At 44.5% G+C, this 16,586-nt stretch overlaps 1 protein-coding gene across 7 annotated transcripts in view; it reads right to left on the reverse strand.

Annotated features, from left to right (window-relative positions):
• Positions 1-16,586, reverse strand: part of evi5b (ecotropic viral integration site 5b) — a 25,241-nt gene continuing 8,655 nt past the window's right edge. For 4 of the 7 annotated variants that reach the window (XM_019893130.1, XM_019893132.1, XM_019893133.1 and 1 more), the window contains exons 2-20: positions 16,076-16,290; positions 13,680-13,869; positions 11,634-11,858; positions 11,483-11,557; positions 11,262-11,387; positions 10,826-10,969; positions 10,419-10,508; positions 10,218-10,315; positions 9,838-9,898; positions 9,684-9,737; positions 8,207-8,239; positions 7,211-7,357; positions 5,484-5,615; positions 5,137-5,277; positions 4,777-4,935; positions 4,161-4,307; positions 3,980-4,075; positions 2,607-2,702; positions 1-1,600 (exon numbers count right to left, since the gene is read on the reverse strand). In XM_019893130.1, the coding sequence (XP_019748689.1) occupies positions 1,298-1,600; positions 2,607-2,702; positions 3,980-4,075; positions 4,161-4,307; positions 4,777-4,935; positions 5,137-5,277; positions 5,484-5,615; positions 7,211-7,357; positions 8,207-8,239; positions 9,684-9,737; positions 9,838-9,898; positions 10,218-10,315; positions 10,419-10,508; positions 10,826-10,969; positions 11,262-11,387; positions 11,483-11,557; positions 11,634-11,858; positions 13,680-13,869; positions 16,076-16,290 (2,532 nt within the window). In that variant the 3' untranslated portion in view covers positions 1-1,297. Of the gene's footprint in view, positions 1,601-2,606; positions 2,703-3,979; positions 4,076-4,160; positions 4,308-4,776; positions 4,936-5,136; positions 5,278-5,483; positions 5,616-7,210; positions 7,358-8,206; positions 8,240-9,683; positions 9,738-9,837; positions 9,899-10,217; positions 10,316-10,418; positions 10,509-10,825; positions 10,970-11,261; positions 11,388-11,482; positions 11,558-11,633; positions 11,859-13,679; positions 13,870-15,332; positions 15,400-16,075; positions 16,291-16,586 lie in introns of those variants that run through there. The other 3 variants (XM_019893136.1, XM_019893131.1, XM_019893135.1) reach the window with 3 other exon arrangements.

The raw sequence follows: 16,586 nt of genomic DNA on the forward strand, positions 1-16,586 counted from the left end.
TTAAAAGTTCAACAAATGTTTTATTGTCAACTCTTCACACACAACAAGCTCACCTCCCTGTGTGGGCGCGATGTACTGCAGACTCCCAAAGTGCTTTAAAAAAAAAAAAAAAAAAGTCAAACATGGATGCTGTCCAAATAGCGACCAGACAGACAAGTGCAGTGTCATCACTGACACCTTATGTGAACTGATAAAAACACCCAAACCACATCAGGTCCGGGTCCAAATCCGGGACATGTATAAGTCCAGAGTTCAGATCGAGGTCCAAATCTATGCCGAGGTCAAAGTACAAGTCTCGATCCAGATGCAGGTACAAGTCCAGATCTCGGTACAGATTTGAATCTAGGTACAAGTATAAGTCCAGGTCCACTTCAAGATATATTTGAAAGTCCAGTCCATGTCAGGGTTTGGTTAAAAATCCCAGTCAAAGTCCAGTTCCAGGTAGAAGCTGAAGTCAAAGTCAAGGTAGAGTTATAAGCCCAGTTACAAGTGCAGGTCAAAGTCGAGGTGCGGGTCCAAGTCCAGAACCAGATCTGAATGGAGGTGCAAGTACTGTTCCAGATACAGATCCAGGTCCAAGTCAAGGTCCACTTCAAGATACGTTCAAGTCCATTCCAGGTTGAAGTCAAGGTAGAGTTGCAGGTCCCAGTCAAAGTCCAGTCCCAGGTAGAAGTTGAAGTCAAAGTCAAGGTACAGTTCGAGGTCCAGTTCCAGGCAAGTCCAGGTCAAAGTCAAGGTGTGGTTCCAAGTCTCGGTCTCGGGCCAGGTGTGTGAAATGGAGTGAACAAAGTGGGAACAAGAGCGACAACTTTGGTAGCCCAACCAAGCGTCATCAAATCAACATCAAGACAAACAAACAAACGTCACCTTTCTCCCTCCTTCCTTGTGCGAGGTCTCTTGTGGTGTGCATTACCATGGCAACCCCCCCACCCCATCCCACCATGAGTAGAGCCCAGTTGGAAAGGTACGGACGCGCCTGAGATCCATTTCTGTTCATTTCCTCTCATGATGGCTTGTCTCCGGGTAGATTTAAAAATCATTGAAATGTGTCATTTCTGTAATGTTAGGGCAAAAAAAAAGGTGGCAAAATGGATGCAAACACACACACACACTGTAGAGTTCTGGCTTATAAAACAATGTTCATATAAAATCCCATTGAATGAAGTGTGATATAGAATAAAATGTTTTATTGTCTCTCGGAACTAATTGCCCACCTCCTGTCTCTGTGGGACCCGTACAGTCATAGCCACAAGCAGTTCCCAGGTCCAACTTTGCCCAATCTGAAAAGTTCCACACGTCACACAGCGGTGGACTTGCGATTTCCCACCTTGGCAACGGCGGCGGGTACGGAAAGCCTCAGAGCCTCGCCGTCCTCATCCTCCTCGCTGTCGGTGTCGCCCAGTTTGCAATGGAGCATGACGCGGCGGCCACGGCCAGCGTCGCCGCCGTCCTTGGTGGCGTCCTCGTCCGAAGAGTGGTACGAGCCGTCGTCGTGGGGGTCATCGGGGTCACGGTGGTGCGCGTAGTGGTTGATGATGTGGATGCCGTCAAAGGCGGCCGGTTTGGAGGATATGCCACGTTGTCCCTTTAAGCAGCAGATCTGTGCGAGCAAATGAGGGACAATTTTGACAACATTAAAAAAAAAACAAAAAATGGCCGCCATCATTAGAATGAAAACATGACATTAAAACCTGACAAAGACGGTATCGGTCAGAGACAATTATGACATAATTAAAAGGCAAGCACGACCCCAAACGGTATTTATGAAATAAAAAAAAAAAAAATTAAAAAAAAAAGGGAAGGGAAGGGAAAAATTACATGTTAAGACTATTATGACAAAAAGATGTCAGCAATTTGGGCAATGGATGGATGGACTTAATTGAAAAGATAATGATGGCATGACATGATAATTAAAAATACAATTTTGAGACTAAGAAGACATAACCCCCCCAAAAAAATCTCCAAAAATGATATTGATAGAACGATGTTACTGTACAACTAAAAAAAAAAAAAAAAAGACAATTAAATCATTCAAATTCATACATTGACATCATAAAAACAAAACAAACAAAAAAAAAAACAACAAAAAAAAAAGTAAATGACAAATGTGATGACTAAGATCACAATTATAAAATTACAATTCTGAAAGTCCTCCATTTCGGCATTTGGAGGGAAAGAAAAGTCAGACAGCATTAAAAATTATTTTAAAAAATATGCAAGTAAAACAATCAATAGAATCATTAAAAAAGGTATGAACAAGTTACAAATATGTTCTAATTTAAAAAGATAAAGGCTTTTAAACACCACGCAAAACAAGCTCGAAGGAATCACAGCGATGTTGGCTAATGTTAGCTTAGCAGGTGTGTTGATCCCCATCAGGTTTTCAACATTTGGCCTCCGCTTTGTGACGGATCGGACGCCAGGTTGTCTTGACAACTTGACGATGTCGTGGCGCTGCACAGGAAGCGCCTTGGGTGTAGTTGACACTTTTGTCATATCTGCTAGCCTCATCATCAAACCAAACCAGGAAACAAATCTCAGAGCACGGATGAAAAGGGCGAAAAAGAAGAAGGTGAAGAAGAAGGTGTGAAAAGCTCGGTTATCACCTCATGTTTGAGCTCTTGAATCTGATCTTTGAGGTCTCTGATGTATTGGTTGGAGTCACTGTGGTTCAGCTGGCCCTGCACCTTCCCTTCTTCTTTCTAAACCACCAAAAACAACAAAAACAACTCAGTAGCTAATACATACATCGAGTGCTAATGTGCGGCTAGCAGGCTAAAGCTAAAGTCAAAGGTATAAGTCAGGAAACGCAGATGCATTGTGATATTGCGTTATCCAGCTAAAGGTAACGCTAGCGGTGTGTATGTATCCCGTTCACCTAAAATGATGAAATGAATCCGTAACATGATGAAAAGCAACTTTGATTAAACAAAGTCAATCACTTATTAACTTTGCAGCAAGGTGCCCATGTCAGGTGGGTGTGGGGGTGACACCCCACCCTCCCTTATCTAAATTTAGCAACAACTTCCTGCAACAGTGACAGGTCCCAACAGACCCCGAAAGGAGGGTCAAAAACAAGTCAGATGATGTTTTTGAGGTTTTGTTTTCCAGCTTCCTGGAGCTCAGCTGCGATACGAAACAGGTGGCAAGCAGCCGGCGAGCGGCGGCCGTTTAACGTCTCGGGAATGCTTAAAAAAAAAGGTTTTGGGGTGCCAATCTGCCAGTAAGGACCCGAGAAAATAAAGCTTCACATTTCAGGTTGAGAGTGAAACCACTTCCTGCTGGGCCCCACAGACTGATAACGACCAAAGTTCATTTCTGAACAATTGAAAGTGACACAATTATGCGGTCACACAAGAATATTTTAATCTAATTTCTATGTTTCTAATGTTGTTGTGGAACTGTTTTTTTTTTCCTATTCACCGAAGACCCCATCTATTGCTATTTGGCTGCTAGGCCAAAGCAGTAAAATCACCATTCTGGCACCATTTGGTGGAATGCTATCTCAGATTCTTGCTAGGATTTAGTCACTGCTATGTTGATGTTTTTTTTTATTTTTTATTTTGGTTCGAGACGCCCTGTTTTGCCCTTGGATGCATTCTATGCTCCATCAAAAGGGAAAGTGAAGGTATGTTTTTGTCTCCCTACCATGCAGCTCCTAATAGCTGCTGGAGTTTACCTTGCCAATATATTTTCCTTAAATATCACTGAACATTTATTATGTCTAAATGCCAAAATGTGAGTTTAATGCCTGAATACTCTGAGTGTCAAGTGATCGTGTGCGTATTTCAGTTTGTGCTAGCGTGTGACTTAGTTTAGTACGCTTGATGAGCCACAGGTGAATTACTGAATACACTTGTGGATGGAACATGGGTGGATGAATGTGGACATGCTTGGTGTTCTGTTTTAGCGCTCGACCGCCATCCAGGATTCATTTTGTTTCACTTCTAAGGTCTGGTTGCACACCAAATTGCATTACCTGAATCTCCAGCTCTGAGATCTGCTGCTGCAGTTCGGCCATGGCGGCCATGTTGTCAGCTTCGCGCAGCCTCACCGCCATCACCTCCTCTTTGCTCTGGAGGGGGGGGGGAACGGCACATTTAGCAGAACATTTTTACCCTCAACTTCCGGCGCAAATAATCGCGGCGTTCGTCCAGTACCTTGCATTCCATCTCTGCTTGTCGCCTTTTGATTTCCTGGAGCTGCGAGTGGAGATCCTTGTTTTGAGTCGTCAACGTCTGAACGCGATCTTGAAGGCTTCGGGCTTCTTGCTCTGCTCGCCGCAGCTGATTGCCATGAATCTGATTCTGGAAAATCCCCCGCCCCAAGTTTGTCAGTTTTTTCAAAGCTAACAAACTTATCTCACAACATACGTTAAAAAAAAAAAAAAATCTGGCCCAAAGAAGGACATTATTGAGCTGTCGCTTTCTGTCGGCACAAAAAACAGGATTACAGAGGAGGATATTCAATCATTTTCAACAACAACAAAAAAATGGGCTGTGCTGAAATACTTCTGGTTTGTTGTTAAATAGGGGTCCGCTATCTAGTGGTCGACAGTGGAATTACACCCAAACAGATAAAGGATAGACCGAAATACGGTATGAACTGTACATGAACTGTACCCACCCCCGTCCGACCCCCAAAACATCTGCGAAATAGAGGGACCACAAACCCAGAACCCACAATGGAGGGCGGTTTACTGTAGTTCAAAAGGTGACTAAGCACTAAATTCTTCCAAACACTGTTTTTCTATTTTTTTGTGTGTGAAGGTCTAACCTGGGTCTCCAGCTCCAACATCCTCTGTCGACTCTCCCGCATTTCAGCCTGCGCCTCGGCCTCCCGCAGCCGCACGCTCATCAGCTCGTCCTGCAGCTCGCTCAGCGTGTTCTTCTTGGGACTCTCCCGCCAGCGGCCGGACGTTCGGGCGAGGTGGCGCTAGGAGGTGCAGGAAAAAGATTCTAAAGTTTTTTGATGGTCGTAGTGAGAAAAATCCCATTCACGATCCTCATGTAACTGCTGTTAAAAAACGTCAGTCTAAATCACATCTGAATTAAGTAGCTCTTACCACCTCAAACAGAAAGGTGTGACGTAGCCTTTTTTTTTTTCTTTTTTTGGGGGAGATAACTCTGTTCCCACCTGCCAGTGGTCCTCCAGGTCCCGGACTTGCTGCCGCAGTTCCTTGAGGCCTGTGAGCGCCTCAGCCTCCCTGACCGTCATGGCCATCAGCTCTTCCTGCAGTCGAGCCACATTGGTGTCATCCGGCAGAGACGTGTTGCGCTAATGCGGGTAGCGAAAGGACATTCAGGACATTTTGGCAAGTCCAAGGTAAATTTAAGACTTATTAAGGCTTGGCTGATGATAGCGTGCATGTTTTTTTTTTCCTTTTTTAATGTATCCTACGCACCATTTTGGAGCAGCACTCCAATGGTGTTATTTTTGAAACAAAGACAGCTGATGTCCATTTAAGCCAATATGTTCGTCACCTTCTCCATGTCCAGGATTTTGTCCTGCATCTCCTTGAGCGCGCACTGCGACTCGGCCTCCTTCAGCCGGGCCTGCACCAACTCTCGTTCCAGCTGCAGCACCGCCTCCTCCGAGCAGCGTAGCGCCCCCTTCTGACAACCACACAAAACACAACACCACATGACTAACAGACTCCGCCATCTACTCCTGTAGATGGCGGAGCTGCATCGCTTGTATAAAGGTAAAGGCAGTGAATTTCATCTTGTCACCTCTATTAGGAGTATGTATGAGAGACTATGTATACGTATGGCACAAACAGTGCATGTCGCAGTCGGAAGTAGAAAGCGTGTCTTGATCGTGAGAAAATATGACATAGTTCATGGAGTGATTGGTGAACGGGATGTAAAAAAACACCACTGATGCTCAACTCGAGCCATCAAATTTTATTGTTTTGCTCTTGATTATAAAGTGTCCTTGATTGTTGTGAAAGGCGCTTATAAATAAAATGTATTATTATTATTAGTAGTAGTAGTAGTATCAAAAGCCAATTCATTGGCTTGTTTTGGTTGTTTTATGGTTTGGGGTGGGGGGGTGTCACAAAAAGTGTCAAAGTCACCGTTCAGCTTGAAGTATTTCTTTAAACAAAATGCCACTTTTCTCTGCTTTTTGGAATCGGGTGTTTTTTTTTGGTCCACCCGACCCATGGTCTACTGCTACTGACTGAAAAACAGAAAAAAGTAGAAACCATTTATTTTTTCTGGTGAAAGGAAAGAGTGTGGGGAGCAGTGATTTGAAAACGGCGAAGACTGAATGAGTTAAGATAACATTTGCTCAATGAGAAATACAGTATGGACTCGAGACATTGTTAATGTAGTTAAAAAAACAAAACAAAACAAAACTGAGCTTTCCTTTTGAGAATATGACATTTCTAAGTGAGAGCCGAAGGTCTGACCAGTACTGTACCCAATCATCTATGACCTGGCCCATCTGTGCCGGTTTAAAATAAGATGTGACCCTAAAGTACAAAAGTTTGAACACAGAGATGGCCAAGCATTTTGAAACAGAGAGCTACTGCTTGGACACTGATTAATGCAAAGGGCTGCCAGTGTTTACATTTCAAATGCCAGAAAATCACAATGTCCCATCTCCGGTAAGCTATTTTATGTTGGTGACAGCTTGACAAACTCATTTGGATTCCATACGAAGACCTAAGTGCGGAGGTGGTCTGACAAAATAGTGGCACAGCTTTAAAAGGAGAATGAGTTTGCCGCACCCTGTCTGACAGCCATGTTGCATGAATAAATCACCCAAGTGTCACATTATGTAAAACATGCGCTGGCATGAATTAATAACGAAACATAATTATGCCAAGAGAGCAGATGTGCAGGGTGTGAAGACATTTGTACGTGTGTGTGTAGGAGGCAAGTGATGCGCTCTACATACACGTGGGACATCACGCATGCCTAAACAGAGAGCGACAATCGGTCCAAATGTGAGCATCGTCATGAGACGCGATGAACAAACGTGATCCTGGGGTGTTTTAGGGATTTTTTCCCCCCCATCCCCGATCTGCTCGGAGAATGGTCACAGCTTGATAATTGTAAATGTTAAATCTGTTCAGTATTTTCAAAGACAAATAAGAGCAGATCATGTGAGTGGTCAACACCAATTTTAGGTAAGGGCACATATTTCCTGAAATCCGGCTTGGCTCCCGTCAGCAGTGGCGCCACCCAGTGGCCATCCTTACCGCTTGCGGCTGCTGTTGAAGCTGCCTGATGGCGTTGTTGGCCTGCTCCAGCTGAGCAGCGGCCTCCTCGCTCTGCTGTTTGACAGTGGCCAACTCCCGCTTGACCAGGTAGTTCTCCTCCGCCTCCTGAGCCCGAGTCACTTGTCCCTTCGGACGCAAACGACCGAAGGCGGACGTGGTGGTGGGAAGGGGGAAAGGTGAGCAAGCCAGCGAGTGAAAGATTACGACGGAAGAGGAAGAAAAAAGATTGGGGTTGTCTAAAAGTCATGCTGGTTTTTAAAGGTTGTGTGTTTTTATTTTATTTTTTTGCAAACACTTGAGCAAGCGAGTGCACACTGCACTTGTAATACAACATTGTTCCTCTAGATGCGCTAGAGTAGCACCAAAGAGGCGTTAAACGTTTAGCCATGAGAACATATTGAACATCACGGTTCCTTACAGCTCTGTACGTGTTGAAATGAACATTTACAAATGCAATGACAAGAGGGCACCACTTTGAATCTAAATCGACACAATTCTAGCGTGTCCAACTTATTTTTTGTCAAGGGGTAGTTGTGGTTTTCCTTGAACGGCCATTATGACCGTGAACCCATATGCCTCATATTGTCACATTCACAAAAAAATGATGGATGACTACTTTTATACATAAAATCCAATTAAAAAAAAAAAAGACACTATTTTTCAGTTTTTTCGAAATAAAACCACCTGGGCTGCAAGTCAGCGTTTCCTCCTCCTTTCATAAAGGCTTGGAGTGTGCTCGCTTTGCTCAGGTGAAAAACATTTACTGGTAACCGTTTCTTTGGATTCTGTCATTTTGTGAGTATTTCATGCACTTAATTCAACATTGTTAACGCCTATAATTACCAGATAAATGTGGCATAATTTCCCACTGAATGTGCATGATTGGGACTGACTAATCATCAGCATGCGGTGCTAAAGAGGCAGAAAAGAGAGGGTGGGTGCAGCGAGAAAAATAACGTGAGGGGGAAAAAATACCTGGATCAATCTATCTGCCAAGGAAGCACTTTCCTACAAAAAACAGAGATATCCACAAAAGAGAGAGCAGAGAGACAATCCAGAGGACAGTTTAAAGCACACACACAAGATACTTAATGATTTTTGTTTGTTTTCAAGAAAAAAAAAGAAGAAATGCAACGTGAAAGGCAATGTTCATTTCTACCTCCTACATCAGTGATTCCCAACCAGTGTGCCACACCACATCAACTACTTTCCTCTGGCGCCCCCTTTTGGCTGATTGCTATCTCTGACGGAGTTCATGATGGTGGCTCGTCAGTAAATCAATCAACGTTTTTTGTTTTATGTCGGTGGAACCCAGAGGGGGTTCTTAAAATAATTTGGAGAGATTTACAAAAATCAATATGGTGTCAACTTTATATTGGCTTCCGCTTTTTCATTAGTTGTAGATACATTTGGAAGGCTAATGGGTTTTTTTTTTCCTCCTGCAATTAACTCTGTCAGGTTTTTAAATCCTAGTTGGATATCGTGTTGGTTAAAATTGTGTAAAGCATTTTCATGACTTCAAAATTTTGCATCACACACTTTTATGAATTAGTATGATCATTATTATTATTGTTGATATTAGCGTAAGCAGTATACTCTAAACGGACCAAATCTTTAACTGCTGTTGAGATTCAAGTATCCATTCTAATATGCACATTAAACATAAAAAAAACCCCACATATAACCTAATTAATGTTGAATATGCATAATAGACAGGTGGCGCAGGATGACAGCAAAGCCCTTTTTTTTCTATTAGACAAGGCTATGGCCTGGCTAAACAAAGCTCCTCCCCCACCATACGGCGGTGAAGCACAACTTGTATATTAGAAATGGCTTTGGCCTGAACTCGGAAATAGCGAATAGTTTTCAGTGAAAAGTGGAAAATTTTGCACATGTGCGGGTTGTCATACATGTTTCGTGACGTTTTTTTTTGTGTGGCGGTGCACTGTGATTATTTATTTATTTTTCTTCTTCTTAATATATGCTTTGGTCCAAAGGTTGGGAAACACTGTCCTACATGTTTACATCAGGGATGCAAAAAGGAACATTACATGCAAGAGAGTGAGCGATGTAGCTGGGAAAAAAAAATGGATGGTCTAGCAAGGAAGCAGTGAAAGTGAGAGTGAAAGAGGGAGAACAAGGTCAAGAGAGAGGAGGTATGAGGGGGGGGTGGGGGGGCGCATCAACGAGCTTCCACGTCAGATGGCGTTAGTGATTAAGATCCTGTGATGAAGAGCCTGGCGACGTCTGGACTGAGTTAGAATCCGACCAGCTGCCTCATGCTTGACGCGGACGCGGCGCAAACCTGACATGCACGACAAGCACGCGCGGGCTCGGCCTCGGTTAGTGGCGTCGCCATAGGCGACCGACTGGTACGGTGACCCTTCAAACAGCCAGTTAGAGCGGGGCGAGGAAGCCGTCGCGACACCGCGAAGACGCGAGAGGACCTCACCTTTTCGAGAGTTTCGATCCTCTGCTTCAGCAGCCGGTTTTCGGTGCGCAGCCTCTGAAAGAACCAAGCGTGATAAGGAAGGGCACAAACCATTTTTTAAAATGTCTAAACAAAAACTTAAAAGAAGAAAAAAAAAGTGTGCGGCTAGACTCACTTTGATCTCCACTTGCTCCTCCATCTCTTTGGTCTTGATGGTGGTGTACTCCTTCTCCAACCTGAGTAGAGCAAAGCACAAGAAGGCGATGGATGATGCAACCAGGACGGTGTTTTCCCCGATTGGCCACATGGCGGCGACAGAGAGAACGCCACACAAGTTCTAACTTCAACCTGAGCGAGACCAACTTTTTCTCAGTTTAGTTCCGAAAGCATTTAAGTTATTAATGACTTGACACCATTATGTTTGATAGTTAGAGACACGACTGACATGATAATTTCACTTCAAAGTGATACCCCAGGAAACTTCATTAGGGGTTTAAGGAGCACACTAATAACTTTTTTTTTTTTTTTACAGTACACAATTGGGTCGCTGCTTACTTTTTCATCTTCTTGGGGTTGTACTTGAACTGATACGCCGCCTGGATGACTTTGTCGGGGCCAGTGTCCAGCTGGCGCGGGATGACCTTCTGAAAGTGCTGTGGTTTGCGGCGCAGAGGACCCATCAGCTCAGACAAACGCGCACAGACCCAACAGACGACACGAAGGACCACCTCGCTACATCGCAGCACGCAGCCATACCTGTAACATTCCCTCCATGTCCAGCTGAATGAGCTCAGCTTGGTTCATCTGCAGGATGGCCAGGCCCACTCGGAACACGATCTCCAGACCCTGATAGCAGACGGCATCACTCGTGACCTTGTCTCAGGTGTACATTTAGTCTCAAACTCAGAACAAAATTATACATCATTAAAAAGCATATGGGGGGGAATAAAACAAACTTTTTGAATCAATTCTTCCTTCCTCCCACCAATTACAAGCACTAATATGGTGGTGTCGTGTTATCATTTAAACCTGGCATCCCTAAAATCTGAATATCACAATAGCTGAGGATGTCAATTTTCCAGCAGGTGGCACTAATGGACAACCAACAAAATCTATTTTAGTCGTGTCAACTCTTCTACTCTGGTCTTCTGGCGTGCACCCACCTCGCACATGAAGATGTCAAAGATCCGCGTGGCGACGGGCAATGGGAAGGAGGTGAGGAAGATGGTGAGGAACCAGGAGGAAGCGTACATGGAGGTGTGGAAGCTCTGCGCCTGGAAGTGCACATGGAGCTCGGGGAGATCCTCCTGGAGGCACGAGAGATTCCGGTTATAGAAGAGGAAGCGAACGATGAATGATATTGTTCATTTTCAACCGGGTAAATGCTGTTTCCGGGCATGGAGGTGACCCGACCGTATTAGTGGAGAAGAAATAACATTACTTTAGTGAAGAGCTGATTGTAGTAAAGTGGAAAGGAAAAATTGACAACTGCAAATGATGTTTTTGGGCGGCGTTACAGCCGCAATTCAAGCCAGGAAAACCTTTGATGAATCCTTTTTTTTTCTTCCCTCCCTTTGCCCCTTGGATAGTTTCTCCTACCTGGATCATGGATTCAAACTGGTACATGCAGAGGCCCAGCTCGGCCATGCTGGGCTTAAAGAGCTCCCGGAGCCTGTAGTCCTGCATCAGCTTGACAAAGACACAGAAGGCCTCCTCCTCAGGCATCTGATGGACAAGGGGAAAAAAAAAACACACACACACAGGTGAGGATTTTGTCTTTTGGTTGCCGAGCACGTGCGACGTCAGCACCTGACGATTACCTGCATGAGCAGCAGCCCGACGATGAAGGCACTGCCTTGACAATAACCCACCTCGCGGTCCACCAGGGAGTAAGCCTGAGGAGCAAACAAGACGGGCCTGACAGATGCGCCAACGTTGCGTCAAACGTGAAAGGGGCTTGGCGTTGCTTACCTTCATGACATTGAAGAGAACTTCCTGGCCCAGGCTGTCCTTCTCCTTGAAGAAGTCATGCTCCGGGTAAGTGCGGGCGATGTCGCGGCGAATCAGCTTCTCGCAGGGCGACGTCATCTTCAGGAGGTCCGAGTACTGGTCCTTAATGGCCATGTTCTGGGCGTTGCACAGCAGCTGCCACACGATGGCCCGGAAATGGTGCGGAATCCCCTTTCGGACGAGATCCTGGAAGCATGTCGCCACATCTTCAGCACACTTGAGAAGTCAAAGCTGTCATATGTGCTTGTGCTTCCTGTTTCTTGTCGCGACTGGATTACACTGTGTGAATCCCATCGGATGTCATATGATGTCACGTCAAAGCCAAAAGGTAAGCAGAGCTGCATTTAGTTTTGTTGTGCGTTAGCTCACTGAGTTAGCGTCTGATGACGGGAAGATACACGATTAAGAGGTGAAACTGTTGGTGGAGATGGCGGGTATTGCGTACGGAAAAGTGTCAGGTCAGATGCATGCGCCACATGAACGGATCGGCACAACAAAGAGACAAGAGAACCAAGTGCTACCGACATAAATGAAAATACCCTCTGTCTTGATCATGTTGATTTTGTAGAAATTATTATTACTCTCCGTAAAGAATCACATTTTTGGCAGTCTAAACATAAACAAAAACTTGGACACATTCACTGGGTCAGGTGAAAAATGTTATATTTTAAAATTGTCATACACAAGTACAAAAATATGGGTCTGTAGCATACCTTGGGTGTAAGGGAGCCCTATCCCGGTACATTTCACCTCGGGCTATGAAAACTGGGTCGCAAGACGTACAAAAAACAATGTGGGCACATTTATTTAAGCGTCCTTGTACTCGAGATTTCCATTTTCACTGTGTGAAAAAAAAAATTACAATGCTTCTACGGACATGGACCTATTCTTATTGTCATGATATCCATGCGTTTTGTTGCCAATTTCATGCAAATTTTCACGGTCTTATCCAGCAGAACTACCAGGCAAAGCGGAGGCCGCCGTGACGATCCGACACAGCTGCCCTCCAATTTTGCTACATGATAATGAACGAATATACCGGTCCACAAGGATGTCATTATGACATGTTCTTTCCATTCATTACTGCTGACACAATGTGATTAAGAAACTTCCTGTGCTGACGGAGCACACTGCTCTTTCCTGCTGTGATGTGCGCACGTGTGCACGCGTGTTTTTGTTTGTGCCCATTTGGGTCGACTTTGACCAGGACTTGTGGAGTTCAGACCAGACGGGCTGCTACGGATACGAGTGCAGTTTTCATGTTCGGTCATCACCTTGTTAAAAATGTTTCATCCCGGAAGTGACCAGCAGGTGGCAGTAATTGTGGGCCATATTACTTAAAGGGGAGAAGCAGCAGCACAAATGAAGAAAAAAAAAAAAAAAAAAAAAACAATTCAAAAAGCTGCCCACATGGGTACATTTTCACCCACGCGGTGTCATGATGTGGATTTTTTTTTTTTCCTGAAGTTTTCAGGATTAGAATAAAGCCTTTTTTCAACCAAGTAGTACACTCAGGTTCAGGTCGGAAGAGTATGTATTGTTGGAGTGTTTCCATTATAAAAGGTATGCATCAAGTACAGGCCCACTTTTCCCCACTCTTATCACTGGGTTGGCGGTCGCAGCGAGTGTCAGGTATCAACATCAGCGTATGACTTCCTCCTGGCACAAGTGAGCTTTAAAACGAGAAAGGTGCACCAAAATTAGCCTTGCCCAAAAATAACACGTCAAAGGATACATGACAGGGGCGCCCTCGTACTAATAGAGCGACGGGAAATAGTTTCCAACACAGAAGTAAGACGCTTCCTTCAGGAGAGCCAAGGAAAGTCCAAAGAGGATAACGTGCATAGCCCCATTCACACGAGGCAAATCTTTGCAGAATCAAAGAAATTGTGATGAAATAAAAAGACAAAAATCCAGATCAATTCCAAAAGGATGAATAAAAATGAATGTAACGCGGAAAAACAAGCTATCGTGTTCGCAGTGTGTCTTTCCCACACCGAATCTCACCTTGAGTTGCTTCTCCTTCTTCTTTCGCACCTCCTCCCACTCGTTGACGATGCGCCCCCACAGGATCCACGAGTCCTCCTCCAGGTGCGACAGGTTGGACGAGGCCGAGGAGCTGGACACCAGCGACGAGCCGCTGTTCCGCCGCGAGCCGTTCATGGAGCGCAGGGATTTGCTGTCCGTCTCCAGGAGCCTGCGAGACAGTCAGACGGCAGTCAAATCTAACTGGAGAGCTAAGATGGGGCTTCGCTTGCTGCTTCGTACAATACCAGAAATATAAATGAAAAACACGTTACGCGCCTAAATATTTCACGTTGAATGCAATATAGTTATCGTCAAACACGTTTTTGTTCCCTCTGCAAAGGTCAAGCGGTTTGACTGTGTTTTAGTCGTACTTACAGTAGATTTACTTTAACATTTAAGGTTGGGATGCTATTTAAAAGTCAATGTGCACAGTAAATAAAGGTTCATGCTCCTTCAGAATCAGGCGTGCCCAAGGATCGAGCAGTTTTACCGTATTTCATTTTCGGTAATGAGCTTATTTTAACGCTGGTTAAAATGTGAATGAAACGCAGTCTGCTCGTACACTAAATCAAGGTTGCCGTTCCCTCTCCAGTACGAGTCTTCAAACACCCGGCGGCGTTGACATCACGCAGCAGGCTCAAGTTTCAGCTGCATCTGGGTCGCGTGGGCGGAACCCATGGCCACAAAGAGCCAGGGGAGCTTCCCACTCGACTCAGACCACAAGTTGAACAAAAAGGAACGCCCGGAATTAAGCTTGCACGCAAACACGACCGCGCGTGACCCAGTACTGCACACAAGCATAATTTTGGAAAGCCATCGTGAACACCTCCCATTCACTAAATGAGACGTTTTGCAATAAAATTGTACAGACTGCGTATGAAAAATGCCTGACATTTTTACAGGCACTGTCGGTATCTTGCAGCATTTGTTCATGCAAACAAGCTACAACCAGTCCACTCAATCAAATCATTGACCCAGTCATTAAAACTCTTTTGATGGCTGATCAAACAAAATACTTTTTTTTTTAAATCATGAACGAATTACAAAAGTCACTTAAAATGATCCCAAAGAAAATCCATAAAACTACGAAATAATAAGATTTCAATACTTAGATAAAAATCCTTTTAAAAAATATCTCAAGGCTTGATCTGTATTCCATTTCATTTAAATATCTACAGGATTTAATTGACTTCAGTCTAATATTTCGTTTGAACATTTTAAATATTTCATTTTATATCATAAAAAATATATGTAAAAAAAAAAAAAAAAAAGCCGGTTCAACAATTGTGTCAATTATGGCAAGTTAATATTCCTATTTTCGGTTAATAGAACAATCACAATACTGTAGAATTGTAAGCAATCGAAATTGGCAGCAAAGTTATAGCACAGATATGTCACGCTAACATGTTCAGCACTCATTCGAAATGTTTTACGGTATTATTATTAGGAACTTGGCCGTTCGGATTGAAAGGAAATTCATCGAGTTTTGACGGTTCCGTGGACCCGCTGGTGTGCAAACACAAGCATTTGGGCTAATAATTCACCAGCACGAGACGCTAGTCTGTCATAAAAAAAATCCAAATGGACCTCCCTTCAATTCCACAGCGAGAGTTTCGTGTAAAAGCAGCATACCAGGACCAGTTCATGATGATCTCGTCATTCTCATCTCCAAGGTCTGGAACGGTTTACAAACGAGATCCTCGTGTCCTGCCCAACTACACTGTTAGGCGACTTTTATCTGCTTTTGCAGGGTCCAAAGGCCTCGGGGGGAAAAAAAAAAGAACAACGCAACACAAACACAGCGGACTGCCCGAACGCAAGTCTACCCTTATGAACTCGCTTGATGACAAAAGACTAATTCACACGGAGAACCTGCAAAAGTAGATTGCTCTGTAGGTTTTACACAGAACTCAATACAGTGTGAGACCAAAGTTTGGGATCATTTCACATTTTGAAAAGATCAATTGCGACGTACACCACAGCAGCAGCACGTCTATGACAGCCAACACAAGGTAACATAGCGATTGTAGCTAATTGAATGCAGCCTCCTGTCGCTAGTTAGACTGTATTGTAACGCCGCAGCAGGCGGTCGGACAAACACCGCCGCCGGTTCACGTTCAATGGCTTGATTGAACAAACACGTCGCAAGCACATTCGTACACAAGCTGGCGACGGCCATAACTCACACAGTCAACACACACAAACAGATCCATAGCTAGCCAACTCTACACATTCTCTGACACCCAAATCACTCACCAGGCTAGGCACAGTAAAACGTGAGAAAAAACGTGACCACATGAAGGAAAAATAAAAACTGCACATCCGTGTTTCCCCTCCCAACAAATATTTGAACCCAAACACTTTTCATCCCTCACCTGTTCTGCTCCTCCAGCTTGGCGAGCAGCTCCACGTCATCGGGGCTGAGCTGAGGCGGCGAGGACGGCGAAGACAACGACGGCGACGACGCGGAGGTCGGCAGGGACGTGGGCGGGGCCACCTGGCTAGCCATCTGACCGACTGTATGCGACACCGACTTCTTCACCCATGAGAGAGTAGAACTTAGCCTTCCAGAAACCTTGTCTGTCGCCACCTGCCCGGGGGAAAGACACACACATCGACGATTGAGACCAAACATGCGGCGTTTTACATTTGAGGAGGACGTTTATTCATTTTACATGAATGACGCCACTCGTGATGAAGACGGTTCAAGAATTGTGAACGATAGCAGGGCAGAGAAGATCACGTCCTGATTATTTGCATGGCTAGGCTTTAAACGATCACGATTTTGAGGCCCATCACTGATCTGCGAGCTTAAAACAAAAACGATGACTGATCCAAAAAAAAAAAAAAAAAAACAATGCACAAAAATCTGCTGCCAAACCTTAG

Source organism: Hippocampus comes, unplaced genomic scaffold (assembly GCF_001891065.2).
Source record: "Hippocampus comes isolate QL1 unplaced genomic scaffold, H_comes_QL1_v1.1 scaffold229, whole genome shotgun sequence".
Classification (NCBI taxonomy): Eukaryota; Metazoa; Chordata; class Actinopteri; order Syngnathiformes; family Syngnathidae; genus Hippocampus; species Hippocampus comes.